This window comes from Anneissia japonica, unplaced genomic scaffold, assembly GCF_011630105.1.
Source record: "Anneissia japonica isolate Jap-2015-1 unplaced genomic scaffold, ASM1163010v1 scaffold288246_len349457_cov184, whole genome shotgun sequence".
NCBI lineage: Eukaryota > Metazoa > Echinodermata > Crinoidea > Comatulida > Comatulidae > Anneissia > Anneissia japonica.
The window spans coordinates 253,830-270,003 of NW_022752398.1; the positions used below are offsets into that span (position 1 = coordinate 253,830).

At 35.2% G+C, this 16,174-nt stretch overlaps 1 protein-coding gene across 2 annotated transcripts in view; it reads left to right on the plus strand.

Moving 5' to 3' along the window:
- The window catches only part of LOC117122301 (RNA cytosine-C(5)-methyltransferase NSUN2-like), a 47,963-nt gene extending 35,411 nt beyond the window's left edge, over positions 1-12,552 (plus strand). For both annotated transcript variants that reach the window (XM_033267846.1, XM_033267847.1), the window contains exons 7-19: positions 45-240; positions 2,150-2,224; positions 2,505-2,635; positions 2,929-3,002; positions 3,533-3,648; positions 7,625-7,740; positions 8,496-8,718; positions 9,364-9,456; positions 10,181-10,316; positions 10,554-10,631; positions 10,727-10,865; positions 11,630-11,669; positions 12,150-12,552. In XM_033267846.1, coding sequence (XP_033123737.1) covers positions 45-240; positions 2,150-2,224; positions 2,505-2,635; positions 2,929-3,002; positions 3,533-3,648; positions 7,625-7,740; positions 8,496-8,718; positions 9,364-9,456; positions 10,181-10,316; positions 10,554-10,631; positions 10,727-10,865; positions 11,630-11,669; positions 12,150-12,471 — 1,739 coding nt within the window. In that variant the 3' untranslated portion in view covers positions 12,472-12,552. The remainder of the gene's footprint in view (positions 1-44; positions 241-2,149; positions 2,225-2,504; positions 2,636-2,928; positions 3,003-3,532; positions 3,649-7,624; positions 7,741-8,495; positions 8,719-9,363; positions 9,457-10,180; positions 10,317-10,553; positions 10,632-10,726; positions 10,866-11,629; positions 11,670-12,149) is intronic.
- Positions 12,553-16,174: the final 3,622 nt, after the last annotated feature.

Below are 16,174 nucleotides of genomic sequence, written 5' to 3' on the forward strand. Positions count from 1 at the left end.
TCACATTATTATAAATGACTAACAATTTTGTGCTCTCATTTCAGAGGGATTTGTAATTGCGAATGACTCGGACAACAAGCGATGCTACATCATGGTTCACCAGGCCAAGCGCCTCAACAGTCCTTGTTTTATGATCGTTAACCATGACGCTTCTCTCCTACCTTCGTTGATGCTTACGGACAAATGTGGCAAAAGAATCCCTATAAGATATGATCGGATACTCTGTGATGTGCCGTGTAGGTAGGTGCCTTGTATTCTCTACTTATCAAATGACTTATAGGACAAGTGGGCAAGTGGTAATGCAGGAGCGCCACTAACTACAGCCTAACATCGGCGCTTTTATAAGCCACTCCTCCACTCCTTGGTAGAACCGAGTATTCTTGGATTAGGACTTGGGAGGTCCAGTGTAAGATGTGTATAAGAGACAGTATATATACAGTGCTTGAGTGAGCCTCCTGTCTAAAATGGAAAATACAGTACTACCATCAATCATAACCTGTTTTATTTATTCAAACTTGCAGTTTGAAAAACCCTGCTACCCAAACAACCAGTCATTCTATAGATGGCGCTATATCGCTATACAAGACTTCACTAGGGTGTTGTTATAGTACTGTATCATTTTAGACAGATTTCTGAAAAGGTGCCGAACTGTAGTAGTAGTGCAATCCCTTACCATTCCCACACAAGTGCTATGTAGTGGTTTATTGTTTTGATTTAATTTGTCCAGCATTATTGTAAATGGTTTGATTTGATTTATTTTTAAACAAGGTACAAAAATTAAATGAGTGGTAAAACATAAGTTATACAGTATTTCAGAATAAATGGTCCGAATCAACTGTTTATATTGTTGTCTACCATAAAACCATATTGGTCTAGCCCTATTCTTACTCAAGAATAAATAGTAATTAGGTGTTTTTTTGTATTTGAAAGATTTGGGGAAAAAAAGTGTAAAGGAACTTCATCATTAAAGTGCAGCATTCCTTTTGGTACAATAGAAGAATACAAAACATTTACAAAGTTATAGGCATATGCAACATTATTAGCAGTACAAGTTTGTACCTGGTAGGTTTAAAAACCAATCTTCCAGCAGTATTTGTTGCATTGATGGTTATGCAAAGACTGGGGTAAGTCACATTATTATAAATGACTAACAATTTTGTGCTCTCATTTCAGAGGGATTTGTAATTGCGAATGACTCGGACAACAAGCGATGCTACATCATGGTTCACCAGGCCAAGCGCCTCAACAGTCCTTGTTTTATGATCGTTAACCATGACGCTTCTCTCCTACCTTCGTTGATGCTTACGGACAAATGTGGCAAAAGAATCCCTATAAGATATGATCGGATACTCTGTGATGTGCCGTGTAGGTAGGTGCCATGTATTCTCTACTTATCAAATGACTTATAGGACAAGTGGGCGAGTGGTAAGGCAGGAGCGCCGCTAACTACAGCCTAACATCGGCGCTTTTATAAGCCACTTCTCCACTCCTTGGTAGAACTAAGTATTCTTGGATTAGGACTTGGGAGGTCCAGTGTATATACGTCTGGCTCATGTGCAGTTTAAAGAACCCATTGCATCTTTTGGAAGAGTAGGGGCTTACCCGATGACATGGTTCACTTAAGCTCCTGTCGTGGAATGATGTGATATAAGCGTCTCCCAACGGCTGCTACAGTAGTCACGGACCATGCTTATATTAAATTCAGCGCAATAATGATACTGTTTGTACTCAATCATATTGACCTGGCTCTGGTAATGTGAAGCTACCACACTGGTGCAAGCATAGACATGAATCATGTATTTAAACCAAAACAAGTCTTCCTGGTATAATTGCGCATAGAATATAGTTCTAGGAAAGTTATTGTTTTGCCCACTTGTTGTGGGAAGGAAAATGGGCTCTAGTTAGGGAAAATCTAGTACTATTGTTTTTGTTGTATTTATTGCATTTTCCTATTTTTTTTTTACACAACAATTTGGTCACTTTCCAAGTGTGGAACTCCATTAAACCTATTTTTTTTTATCCGTCAAATAACCTTTTTAGTTTGTAAATCTTTACTATATATTTTAATTTTTAAATGTTTTTAATAATATATTTCTCAAAATTATACTTGTTATGTCTTTGTTTACAATCTAAATCTTTTTTCTTATAGTGGCGATGGAACATTGCGCAAGAACTATATGATTTGGAAGAAATGGAACCTTGGCAGTGCTTTGAATTTACACAGGTGGGTGAGGATTATTAAGGAAGGGTTGGGTACCATAAACTACTTTTTTTTCATTCTTTTATGAAGCCTACAGTATATTTTTGTTAATACCTTATATTAACATGTTGTTATATTAATATATTGTTGGGCAACAGAGAAACCTGCCACTTGTTTTTTTGTCTTCCCAACATCACAATCATGATCACATTTTTGATACCGTATATTAGCAATGTGTTGTTTGATTGTCAAGCCTTTGCAAATAGTATTTCAATTCAGGTATTAAGTGAAAGTGTTTTTTTAGCTTACAGTACCGTATATTATTGAGGGGAATTGAATTGTTGCAAGTTGGTGGTCGTCTCATTTACTCAACGTGTTCATTTAATCCAATTGAAAATGAAGCAGTTGTAGCTGCAATTCTTGAAAAGTCACAAGGTAACTTTTACATGCATCTCACAGGTGGTGACAAAAGTGTCCATCAGCCTACTTTTTAAGCTCATTTTCAAAAATATTCATATGCAATTTTTTTTTGCCAAATGTATATATCAAGGTATGTTTATTTCAGAAAACACAAGCAAGTACATAAATTGCATTGTGGATAAAAGGTTTACAAGATACTGTAGGTCTACGCATATTGAAAATATTCATAATTGAAATATATAAATATTTTGTGGATATTTTATGTCATTCTTGATTGTGTTCTTTTATTTTGTCATTTCCACTTGCAGGTACTATTGAGCTAGTGGACACATCAACAATGTTGCCAGGGTTACGGAGAATGCCCGGGATGAGTTCATGGAAGGTAAATATTGAAGTAGATACCTAAAACTATTGTTTCATACAATAATAATATTTGTATTTGTTAGAAAATAAGTCATTTATCCTAGTGGAGCCAAACAACTAAATATTATATAAGGAAAATTAAAAGTGTTCTTCTTGATTTTCTGCTGCTGGCTACGTGCTATGAGCTCACAGTTTCTAGAGCCATGGCCCATGTAATGATAAATATGCATCAGTTTTTTTTCCAGGACCACAGGCTCTCCAATTATGATTTATATTGTGTTGATTCAGTAACTGAGAGAATTCTATACTGCTTAATTCAAAAAAGGATTATTTTTGACTGCATGTCTGTTATTCACCAGGATTAAAAGAGTATATGTTACTGCTATATGTTTTATGCTTTATTAAGTTGACACAATAATTTTAAGACCCTAATACACCAATTTCATTATTAAAACTATTGTTAATGTTAATGAATGTAACTGATTTTTAAATCACCCACTATATCTATAAATATACTATGTAATTCACTAAAATGTTATTCATTTTAAGGTTATTGCAGATGGTAAAGAAATCCAGAACCTTGATGAAGTGCCAGCCAATGAAAGACGGTACCGTACAACGATGTGGCCCCCAACCAATGCTGAACAATTTAACCTACATAGATGGTATGATTCTACTGCTTTAAATATATTGTTATCATTTTTTTTTTTTGGTTTACTCTTAAATGATTACTCGAAACTATACAGGCATTCACAAAATTGTCAATATATTGATAGTATAGTATTGTGGTTCCAGAGTTACTTTGTCTGAAAGTGTTGACGTCAACAGCTTCATAAAATGGCACATATCTCAAGAGTCTTGCCTGTAAAAAACGCCTAGTAATGTTTTCCTGCGGTCATTTTTTGCAATGAACTCGTTTCCAACTTCTGCTAAGTCGATTCCATTGAGGTGTTCTTTGTGGACATTAAAAATAGCAAGATTATTAAATCTCAACTCGTTCATGGAAGATCTTAACCATGTTTTAAGGTGTCTTGCGGTCGAAGAGGTTTTTTTGCCGACTGCGTTGATTGGTTGGTTGGTTGCTTGCAGGGTTACTAGCATTAGTTTGAGGATAATGAATTCAGATATCAACATTTTTTGGTACCACCTAGTTTCTGGACCTGTGAATACACTTTATCAAAACATGTGTAATCCCCAGAAAGCAATTAGTTCTTCAAAAAGGGGATCTGAGTTCTTAGCCATATTGTATTGATATCTGAACTGTAATGTTTCTCTATAAAAGCCATTTCTTCATTGTAAGGCAGTGTTTCAGCGTATATAACGTGCAAGCAAGACTGGTATTTGATCCTCCGAAGCACAGGATCAGGCTCCGAAGTCCGCAAAGTATTGGGGCAAATACGATGCTGTGCATGTCTGTTTGCTATAGAGTAAGGCAGGAGGCATTTCATCAAACTTCTAAAATTTCCAGTAGGCACAGATAAAAATGTAACTCGGTCGGGGACTGGATAAACACTCGCTTTCCCCTCCCTCTCCTCCCCACTTTCTGCATTTCTTCCGATTTACAAAAATCTACATTGACATTATATATTTTCTGCCAAAAAGTGGGGGCCCAGGCCCCTGGTTCCGCCGGCCATGTTTTTGTTGTAGTAGGCTGATGTACCAAAGGAGTCTCCCAATGGCCGGGGCATGTCTGGATCGCTTTTCAGCTATTATAAATTGTAAATAAAAATATATACTAAGAAATGCTATTATGTTTGCCTATTTTGTAACATTAGAAAGCATGTTAAAAAGATGCTATTTCATAAGTCAATGGCTTCTGAGGACTTGACACACATAATTCTTGGAGTTCACATACCGTACCTGAGATATAGGTGACACCTGGGTTTTGGCTCTTTTCTTTGCATCTGCTTTTTGCAGAGAGGACCTGCTTTTGCCTCGCTTATATGTATGGCCAATCCATATGTGACTAAAAGAAAGGTACTAATAAATACATTTTAATTAAGCCAAACAAAAAGAAAAAGCTTTACTGGGACATGATGTAATGCTTTAACTTTCTATGCTTTCACTTTTAAAATTTTATCCCACAATTCATACCTGTTTCATATTAATAACATACATTTTATGTATGCAGAAAACTTTCCTCCTTGACTTTTTGAACAATGTTTTACATTACTATATAAACAGATGAAGAGTCCGTACTAAATGAAATGTAAATAACGTCCATCTTTTCTTGGTTGGTATGAGTGGAACGAAATGATTCAGGATCCAGTTACCACATGTAGTCAAACTGCTGCCACTTTTTAAAATGGATCTTCCTTGCTTGGAACTGTCGGTTGAATACTCTAAAGCATTTGTCCCATATCCCAGGGTGGGTATACAGACACTGTAGTCCTCCTAATAGATGCAGCAGCATGCAGTGTCAGGACGAATATACCCCATCCTGCGGGCATTGACTCGGGACATCATAATCTGGAGGAACACCGTGCAATCTTGATTTTTCCCATAATGCTCACGTTGCTCGACCATTTCTATCACTGCCCTTACTCGTAGCTCTGGTGCCTGTAGTTCATTCACAGTGATAGCAACTGATATGGCATTGAAAATGCAGTTCTCTTTACCTTGTCCAGCAATTTAGAAATCTGTTTTTTATTGAAATGTAATGATGGTAATAATGATTTTAAGATAACTTTGTACTACTAGAGATAGTATTTTGTTAATATTCTACTGTTACTTTTTATCTCGCTCATCAATATCTACTTAGCTACCTCATTCGTCGCGTTGTGAGACACAAAGTGAGAATTGTCTGCTTCCGTGAGATGCGATTGTATCTTCTCTGTCCAAACTGTAATTTACCAGCTTCCTTTGATGCCTGAAGCCAACACAACAAATTACCGAATTGATATGGCTGACATTGTTGACAATAATAGTCCATATCCTGTATCTTATGGTGATGGAGATCATAATCATGGAAAAGAACCATACACTATTTATTAGCAAGTTGTATGACTTCAGTACCTCTGTTTACAACCAGCAGATACAAATTAATCATTACATGGTTGATAGGCCCACTTGTGAAATCGGTATAATAAGGATTTTGAAATCTTTAGTCCAACAACTCTGTCAACATGTACATTTTGCAATTTTTGTGATCTATCCACTTCACTGGAAGGTCTGGTATAATTAGTTTTTATCTGAATCCCAATGCACCAGAAATTCTAAAAATCAGACTCAATAGTTATTTCCTTGTTCGAAACTTGAACCCCCTTCCCCCTCCCCGATGTATTAAATTTTAGCCCTATTAAATATTTAATTGCATGCTTGTGTTTTCAGTGTATGTTGACAATGTTGTTGCTCTGACCTCTGTGTTTAGCTTCTTTATATATTCCTCGCATATTTCACCTTTTTAAGGTGGTGGCCAGTTCCAATCTGTTGAGACCGGCGGCGGGTCGACATAATTTTGTACGTCCAAATTTGACAGCCCCACCCACTCCTAATAATATATGCCTATTATAATGTAGCCTTTGTTTTCCAACATCAACTATGATAGGCCTTGCTTTGTAAAAATGAGAGAATGCAGTATATAAGGGGAAGTAAAGAGGATAAAAAAAAAACTTGCACCCCAGGCACTAGCTAAGCACAAAAAGTTCCACTTGTACTGAGTAGTTAAACACCAACTCTACTTCCTTGCAAGCTTAACAACCAACTGCTTTACTGCAGGTTAAAAACCAACTGTGCTTTATGCTGCCTTAGCTTGTTTCCTTTATATCAAATTTACATAATAAAAGAGAGAAAATAAAAGAAATGTGCATAAAGAAACACCTGCTCCTGGCAAAGTTCTAATTAACAAATCATAGGAAATTAAAACTTGTTCTCCTTCAGAAGTGGAGGTGATTTTTGTAGCTTAGATATTTTTTCACCTTGGCTACTTCTAATTGTCTTTAATTGAAGATTAAATCCATTTAGCAAATACATGGCTCACTTCATCAAGTTTAATTGTCAACTTTGATTAATTCGTGGTTTTGTGTTGCTCTTCTCTTCTAATATCCTAAATTCTCTTTGATTAGAAATGACAACACATTGCTGAGCTATCTGAAACAACAACAACGGTATATTTTTTAAACAGTTGCTGTTGAAAAATTTTAACTTTTAACTCTAATCAAATTTTGATTAGAATTACAAGATGATTTTTGTAGCTTCGATCATTCTTCACCTCGGGTACTTTATCTTTAAAAATATGATTCATCGGAAAATGTCAATAAGTTCAATTTCACACTGTCAACTTTGAATAATTCATAGTCGTGTGTTGCTGTTATCTTCCAAAATGCTATGTTCTTTTCGAGTAACAAAATCCATCTTTTGTGAACAATACTTTTTCTCTTAAATTTTTGATTCCTCTCTTATATTTGCATTCATGAGAGATGTAGTCTGTCTGGCTTTCTGAAGAAAAATAATAAATGTGAGAAGATTGAGATACTTTACTTTATAGAAGATGACCCTTCTAGTGTATCTAGGAGGTCAGCTGATATTCAGGACCTTATTAAATGAAATTATTTGATTCTTTATCAGTGAAAGTTGAAAGTCTAATAAAGTAATTTATGTTGTTATTTCATTAACATCTATTTCTTGTATAAATGACTGCAGTATAAGAATGCTACCCCATCATGAGGATTCTGGAGGATTCTTCGTGGCTGTATTGCAGAAGACAGAACACCTTCCATGGTCCAAGGAAGGGAAGGCAAAAGAAAATGCTAAGAAAGGTAATTTTACTGTCTAGAAGAAAAATTTTCCATGATCCTTTTTTGATTGTGTTGACTTGTTGGTATTAGGTGTTTTCATCATAACCTGCCAATTAAATTTTTGTTGCAAGTAGATGATAACATGAAGTTCTTAGTGAGAAGGAGATCACTTATCTTAGCTGTGACTGCATGCAAAGAGCAAAGTGCTGCAGTGCGTATAGTCAGTTTATCGAGATGCCTTTGAAGTCCAATGAGTTCCTGCCACCAGTTGCTCAGTGCGCTTTAGTTACATAAAAGTCGATCATGGACTAAGACTCTTATTATTTGAAAATATGATTTTCTATTTTCTAGTCAAAAAAAAAAAAAATAATAAAATAATTAATAGAAAAAAAGAAATGCCATGCCATACGAACCTGTGACTAATGGAGCAGAAAAAAATGATGAACATTGAATGCTGTGAACTGTAAAAACCCTTAATACTATAAGCATCCTCAACAGTAATCTGATGTACTTAGATTTGTATGGCCCTTTATATTAAAGTCAGTCAAAATGTGGACTAGAATGTAGAGTAACATCCTTCTCCCTGGGTCACTTTGTGTCTTAGCCACCCGGTAAGCAGGTGCCATCTGCTCTTGTATGTCCACAACAGGAGCAGTATAGATCAGTATACCAGGTTAAACCTTACTTGCTCAAAAAGATTTATTGGGTGCTTTAAAGTGCACATGAGCCAACTTGCATTTTATTATCTTAACTTTTCTATTTCTTCCTTTCGTTAGAAGCAACTAATAATCCACAAAATGAAGATGCAGAGAAACTACATGAGCCTTCATATATGGAAGAAGTGACAAAAGATGTAAAGATAACGGATGATGGAGGACAGCCTGGCGATGTTTTAAATATAAAAACTGATGAAGTACATGAAGAAAATAATAAAGCTAGGAAGGAAGAAAATGATCAACAAGGGACAGTTGGCAATGAACTAATGGAGGCTGAGGAAGAGTAAGAGGTCTACCATGTTATATCATTGTGTAGAATTTTAGTTTGATTTTAGTATACACTGACACAAGTTGCCTGCTACTGCGCCAATATCGCAGCAACACTTAAGCATGTGGGCCCAATGACTATGGAAAACAAAGTGCATCGTAACCTAAGGGAAAGGCAATAATTACCAAGTAACATGTAACAAATAAAATAGTTCTGCAGATGTATTTACATATGTAATCTGTCATAATTGAAGTGGACTGTGTTTTTTGGTGCCATATTCTAGTGTTGTACATAGGGTTATTCTTATTGATGCCCTGGAAATGGAAATTACGTAATGTTATTAATACACGTTCGGAACATGTGAGAGTACGAATAAAGAAAGTATTCTGGCATTACAGTTATCTGAGATCTTTATTATCTGTCTCTTATACACATCTAGATGTGTATAAGAGACAGTTTCAAGTTGGACCCAGTGACGGTTCCATTAGATTGCCATTGACGAGTACATTTTCATCTTTGCCAGGAGGGTAGTTCTCAATCTACTGTCCAATGGACGAGTTACAGCTTTGTGGTCTTAATATTATGGTTGCTTTCTATTTTTTTTTTTTAATAATTATCACAGATATAGCTAATAACTATTTACTTGTTTATGTTCTGCAGACCAAAACCAAAGAAAATGAAATATCAAAATGTGTATAAAGAAGATCCATTTGTGTTTTTTAAAGATGATGTTGATGTTTGGCCTGCAATAAAGTAAGTATGTTTGCTTTATATGGAAACTGGTTGATGAAATTCTTAGTGCATTTGGTTAATTCTGATATTGTAGTTGTGCGATACATAATGGGGGCTACATCATTCCTCACAGCAGATGGTATTGCTTGCTAGTTTATTGCACTAAAATATATTATGACAATTTTTGCATGTCACCTCATTTCTTGAAATTGGCACTTATTTTATTGGTATTAAATCAATATTTGACAAGTGTCTACTTGTAGTGTGTTGACCTACAGGTATTGCATATTTTGTATGAAATGTATATATGTGCAGTTTTACCATAATTTTTATATAAGCCAGCAGCCTTTGTGTGCTGGGAGACAACACAGTACACAGTGAAAGAAAAAAAATACAGTACTTGTTAGGAAGATGTCTGGTTTAAAAGCATACATCTGTTTGTCAGTAACGTATGTCATTCTTTATTAAATTGTCCGAGGATTTAGATTACAGAACAGGTGCGGATCCAGAGATGTCAAAAAGGAGGCCGAAAGTGGGGCCGATCGAGACACCACCACATATTAGGTGTGGAAATTTTGTTTTCAGATGCCCGAAAATAACCTCTGAGGCATTTCGGGCAATCAGTTATTTCTTTTTCTTTCTTTTTACTATTTTTTTTTCACTTTCCAAAAGGGGGGGGGTGGGAGGGGAACGCGCAATGACCTCTGTTTTTCCTTACCATATTGTACATTGTATATTACTGCAGGTTGTATTATGGTGTCAAAGATGAATTCCCACTGAATCAGATGTTTACACGCTGCCATGTTGGCAAGAAACGAAACCTTTATATGGTGAACAGTGCTGTATGCGAGATTGTGCAAGCCTGTGAAAATAAACTGAAGGTAAGTTTAGCAAGAGAGTAAACTGATTTTCCTAAAATGCTCCTCTCATTACTTTACAATATATCAACAGTTTAGCATGGAGCTGTGAGTGGGATGCTCATCTTATATGAAACTGTAGAGTATTTGATTTACAACGTCTGTAAAGGCAAGGGTCGATTTCTCGTGACTCAAAGCTTCAAATATCCCTGTAGATTGCAAGCTATAACTTCTTAATGATTTTTTTTTCCAATTGTATAGGTTATTAATTGTGGAGTTAAAGTGTGGTCCAGGAGTGATGCCAAAGGAGTAGATTGTGACTTTAGACTAGCCCAAGATGTAAGTAGAATCTTCATCCCCGGTTTTCCAAATTTTCCCCCCAGAGAAATATTCAGTAGATTTCTAATACTTTTTAAAATTTTATTCATATGTAGGGAATATATAGTGTATTTCCGTACCTGACTTCCAGGAAAGTAGAGATCACACGGAATGATGTGCAGGTTATCTTGACGGAGGAGAATCCATTCTGTGCTAAGCTATGTAAAGAAACAAAGAAGACTATTGAGGCTTTAGGTGAGTGGACACCAACTTTAGTCACCGTGAAGAATTTATTACATTTTTTTTTTTGCTTTGTAAAACATTTAAAAAAAAGAAGCAGTTACACAATAAAATGTTATATGTGTAAATATGGGAGCAGGCAACTTTCTCACTACCTGATTTCTCCCATGACATTTTCACAAAAAACAATTTCCCCCTTCCCTTGAATTTTTGCTCTTATGCCTGAAATTTAAAAAAAAATAATAATTTGTATGATTAAAAGAAAATAATGTGTTTTCCTATATTTGTGTATTAGTATTATTTAATACCCAAATATGAAAATCATAACAACAAGAAAAAACTTTGTTGTTATGTATAAGCTAACATTCTGAAATACAGTTTAAGTTGTATTGTAGAAAAATTCAACGATGAGCACACTCACCGGTGGCATAGTTCTAGTTAACTATATTTGTTATTATCAATATTGATTATCATGTTGAAGCGTTTTGGCGCAGTGGGAATGCTTTTGTTTCCCAACCTCTAGGTCGGGGTTTAAGTCTTTCGCTGTGCATTTCGCTTGTGTACTTGAGCAAAGCACTTATCTATATTGCTTCAGTCTACCCAGCTGGAAGTAACCTGCAGTGGACCAGCGTCCCTCCCAGGTGGAGCATTACACTCTCATCCACTTCACGCTACAGAAACTGGGGATAAGCTCAATACTAGTGGCTTCCAATTTACTACCGTATTAGTCTTTACTGCTTCCATAACAATTTTATGAAATCTGTTTTTTTCCTCCACAGCTCAGGGAAGCGTAATTTTTATATATGATCCAAAGAAATAGTAAGTATTATTGTTTTAATTATTGTTACAGTTTACTCTCCACCTTTGGTACCTGAAAGTTTAGGGTGTCTTGGGGATCTGTCTCAAAATAGAGTGCCAGCTTACAGGGCCGTAGCCAAAGTTACGGGGGTACAGATTTTTTAATATTTAAAAACTGGGAGAAAAAAGTGGGAAAAAGTGTGGTTATGGCCCTTGTCGGGCCCCATGGCCCCGAGCCTCATTGCTCACTTTACTCGCAACCTGACCACTTCAATTCTTGTGGCTACGGCCCTGGATTAGTGTTAATAGATTGAAGATTGTTATTTAGTTCTTTGAAAAAGTGGTCTCGAATTAGAGGAGTTTGCAATTATAGGGGTCTCGAATTGGAGTGTGGATTGTATATGTTAAAATATTTTCAAACATACAAATTTAAATAAACTTGCAACTCATTTATTAAACTTTAAAGCAGCATTGAACTCTACCAATTTCTTGGTTTTTCAGTGATCCACATTCACAAGATCTTTTACTGTATATCGTTGGATGGCGTGGAAAGACATCAGTTCGTTCATTTGTTCCTAAAGGGGATCGCTTCCATATATTACGTCTCTGTGACATGTTACCAGCAGAGAAGATGTTTTCTAATGACAACACATCCGGACCATCTCAAAATGAGAGAACAGTTGAGGAAGAAGCAAAGGATGCAGAAGCAGCTGTAATAAGTGACAATTGTGAAGAGGATATGACAAATATAGACATCAATTCTGGAACAGATAAAAATTCAGCAGAAGATGCCACAAGTGGTAGCTCAATTGATGACCAATGAATTGCACTACATTTTCTTGGCGTCTATTACATTATTAGAAGCAAATTATTGCAAACTTAAATAACATACTGTTCAGCGACTGACAATCTAAGTTTCTAGCTGATCAGTAAGCCTATTGTTTTTTCAGCTCTGCATGTAATGGTCATGCATTTGGTATCATGACATTTTCATAGGATGCATATCAAATGTCAAGCATATAAACAAGAAAACTAATTTCCATCTGCCTTTATAATATTTTTAAAAATATACAAAAGTATATAAAAAATATTCAACTGTTTAATAAGTTTATTTTTGTAGAAATGATGTTTTGCCCACCTGACATGTTATTCTAATGAATGCTCAGTACGTTCCCAACTATTTGCGGAAAAAAATTCCAGACGGGAAAATAATTAAAAAAAATGTTGGTGAATTTAGAAGATTTCAAGTGCAGCAGCAGGCATAATAAATATAAAGAAAACCTTTTGTAACAATGATGTTTTGCCCACCTGACATGACATTCTAATGAATGCTCAGTACGTTCCCAACTATTTGCGGAAAAAAAATCTCGCAAGTGATTTGTATGGGAATTGAACCCACGACCTCCAGAACTAGCTTACTGCCTTGTATTGAATCCGATCCAAAAGTAGCAGCAGATACTGCAATGCTATGCTGAGGCAAAACATCATTCCTGTAAAATCTCCTGATGGAAACACCAACAGAATAGTTATTTTGTAGTCGAAAAGTTAAAGCTGTTTGAGTGTATGTAACTAGAACATAACAGTTGAAACTACAAGTAGACTTTTTTTATTTTGTTTTATAAATGTTTTGTTATGGAACTCTACCACTTTGAAAACAATGCAAGAATATGTCCTGGACTGCAGCACAAAGAGTAAATAAATTAATACAGTATCTAAAAAGCTACACTTAGAGCTGTAAAAGAACTTTCTTTATTACATTTTTATTTATTGTTTACTTAAATGTGAATAACATGTTAGTTAGTTTTTTTTTCCCTTATTGAGGATGTATGAGAGTAGTGAAAACATGTCATGCATTAAAATTAGAAATTTATTGTAAAATTGTTTCTATTTTTTTCTCATTCTACAACTGTTCGTCAAGTAAAAGAAATATCAACTTCTTCTTGATACTGGAATTGGAGTGGGTGCCGAAAGTTTAGGTGTTTTTAAACAATGTGCAAAATGCTGAGGGTGGTTCTGCTTATTAGACTGTGTATTTCAATGACGTTTACACATGATGGACAGCTGGTAAAAAGCTTCTATTTCCAAATATAAAGAATTCACCTCACACTGGAGGAATACCTAACACTTGTGTTGTCAATGGAAACATAGTAGATAATCATTAACTGGGAACCAGTAAGTTCATAAGTTCAAAACTACTGTAAATCACTAACCATTTCCTGATTCAGATCATACAATATAATTTGTGCCCTCACGACTGTAACTATGGAATCAAGGAAACAGTGCTGTAAAACCCTTTTGCTTGTAGGGCTGGAGTCTTGAATCCCAGTTGATTATTCCATCCCGAAGGCACCTTTCTCTGAGTGCAACTACAGAGCTTCTTTAACAACGTGTTGGCCCACATGCTCTAGCTCCTTGACATGAGATATGAGACGCCCAAAGCTAAGGCGAGACTTTATTTATACTTTATTATACTTATTTTTTTATAAAGATCGTCAGAGGATTTAAAAATCCAGACAGGGGGAAATAATAAAGAAAATTATTGGTGAATTTATGAAATTTCACGGCAGTGGCGGGTATAATAAAAATAAAGAAAACCTTTTATTTTTTTCTGAAATTTTTTGTTACGATGGGTGCAATAATTGGCAAAAAATAATTTTCGAAATCATCATTATTGGCGGCGACGGGTTCGCTAAACGATGTATAAAAGATGTCCCGGCTAAGCAAATTAGAGGAGTCGGTGGTTACCAGAAATGCCATGTTTGACCATTGCAAGGTTAAAAGTATGGTCATAAGTCAAATATCAATTACGTATTCTTACTATGGAAATGAAATTCCAAAATGTAATACTTTTGGCAGTATAAGCCAAAATTCTATACTTTCTTATAACTGAAATAAATAAGAATAAGAAATAAATATAAATTTAAAAAAAAAACAACTAAAACTAATCGAGTAAATGCCACACAATTGACGAAAAGTACCTGTAGCACATGCCAAATGGTTGTGCTACAGGTACATTGCAGTTTTTGAGCATACATCTTGGTCTTGAATTGCCTTATTTCGAGTTGGGGAAGACAACATATTTAAGTCCTGTTAAAATCAGCGAACACAAAAGTATCAAAACAAAAGACTCACTGAAAATAGTTGAAAAGTAAGTATTGTACCTGCGAAAAAAACCCAGATTGTGAGGCCTAATAATTGATTCAACATTTCTTTCTTTACTAGTTTAGTATTCTTTACTCAAATAACAACAAAAGCCATCCACTCGTGACCATGCAGCCAAATGGAATATGGGATTTACAATGTATAAAATCTGTATTAAAAAACATGAACAATATGAAGAATGAATATAATCTGTGACAGCAATAACCACCAGAAAATTTAATTGAAGATTGAAACTTATCAATAATAATTATGAATAAATCAATCCAAAGGAAGCAATCAAACCCAGGGGCAGATTCAATGTGGGTGGGGTGGAGGGATGTCAGAGGGGTAGCCGACCCTGGCCCCTCCCCCTAAATTTTTCAAAATATAAAAAAGTGAAGAGAAAAAAAAGAGAATCCAAATAAATAAGAATATTTTCGTTTTGGCTAATTTTAAGTTAAATTGTCTAGACTTCGATTAGGATAATTATTGCATCATATTTGGATAGAAAAAAAAACAGTACAGTATTTATAGTATAACATATCAAGACACTAGCTTTTAACAAAGAGAGTAAAATTTCATTGCGTCACATAATTCAATAGATACATTTTTTGTTTTTTGTCTGCGTTTGCCAACTGAAGATGCTTTTCTTTTGTTATTAATAGTAATAATAATAATAACGATAAACACGAGTATTTAAGTAATAACTCAGTTTTGCTAATCTACAAGGATAAAAATCCCATAGAGTCGTACTTTTCTGAAAATAAAAGTTAGTGCTTATTTACAGCATAGTTTGAAATAGGATATGTGTGTAATTCCATATTGGGAAGGGTATTTGTGTAGCTCGTCAATGGAGGTCAATAATGTTTACTACTGCTTTGTTATTTGGAGTGAGTTTAGTGATTTTAGATGCTTGCGTTCTGATCCCAAGGTCTTGGGTTCAGTTCTTGTGACTGCAGAGTTATAAGTTGTCATGACCAAAGCAGCTCATACACAATGAGAATGTTTTATATAACATGACCATCTGATTGACGAGTGTCTTCAATAATAAAACAAATGGCCAAATAAGATTGAAATCAGGCTGCCCATGCATCTAATACCCTACCCCAACCCCGTTTGTTCCTAAAATTGTTCCATCAATGCTGAAATATGAAAAGGCGGGATTCTAAAATCGATTAATTAAATAATCCTCTTAAATCTCTACACGTTGTAGCTTTGCAGAAAATTTAGAGTCGTGTATGTATAGATTCCCTCATTCATATTAGTGGCGGATCCAAGAATTCGAAATAAAGGGGCATAAGAGGGACTTTTGCAGAAGGTGGGTTCACATAAACCGAATGGTCCACTGATTAATCTCAGATAAGAAAGTATAATACATACTCCAA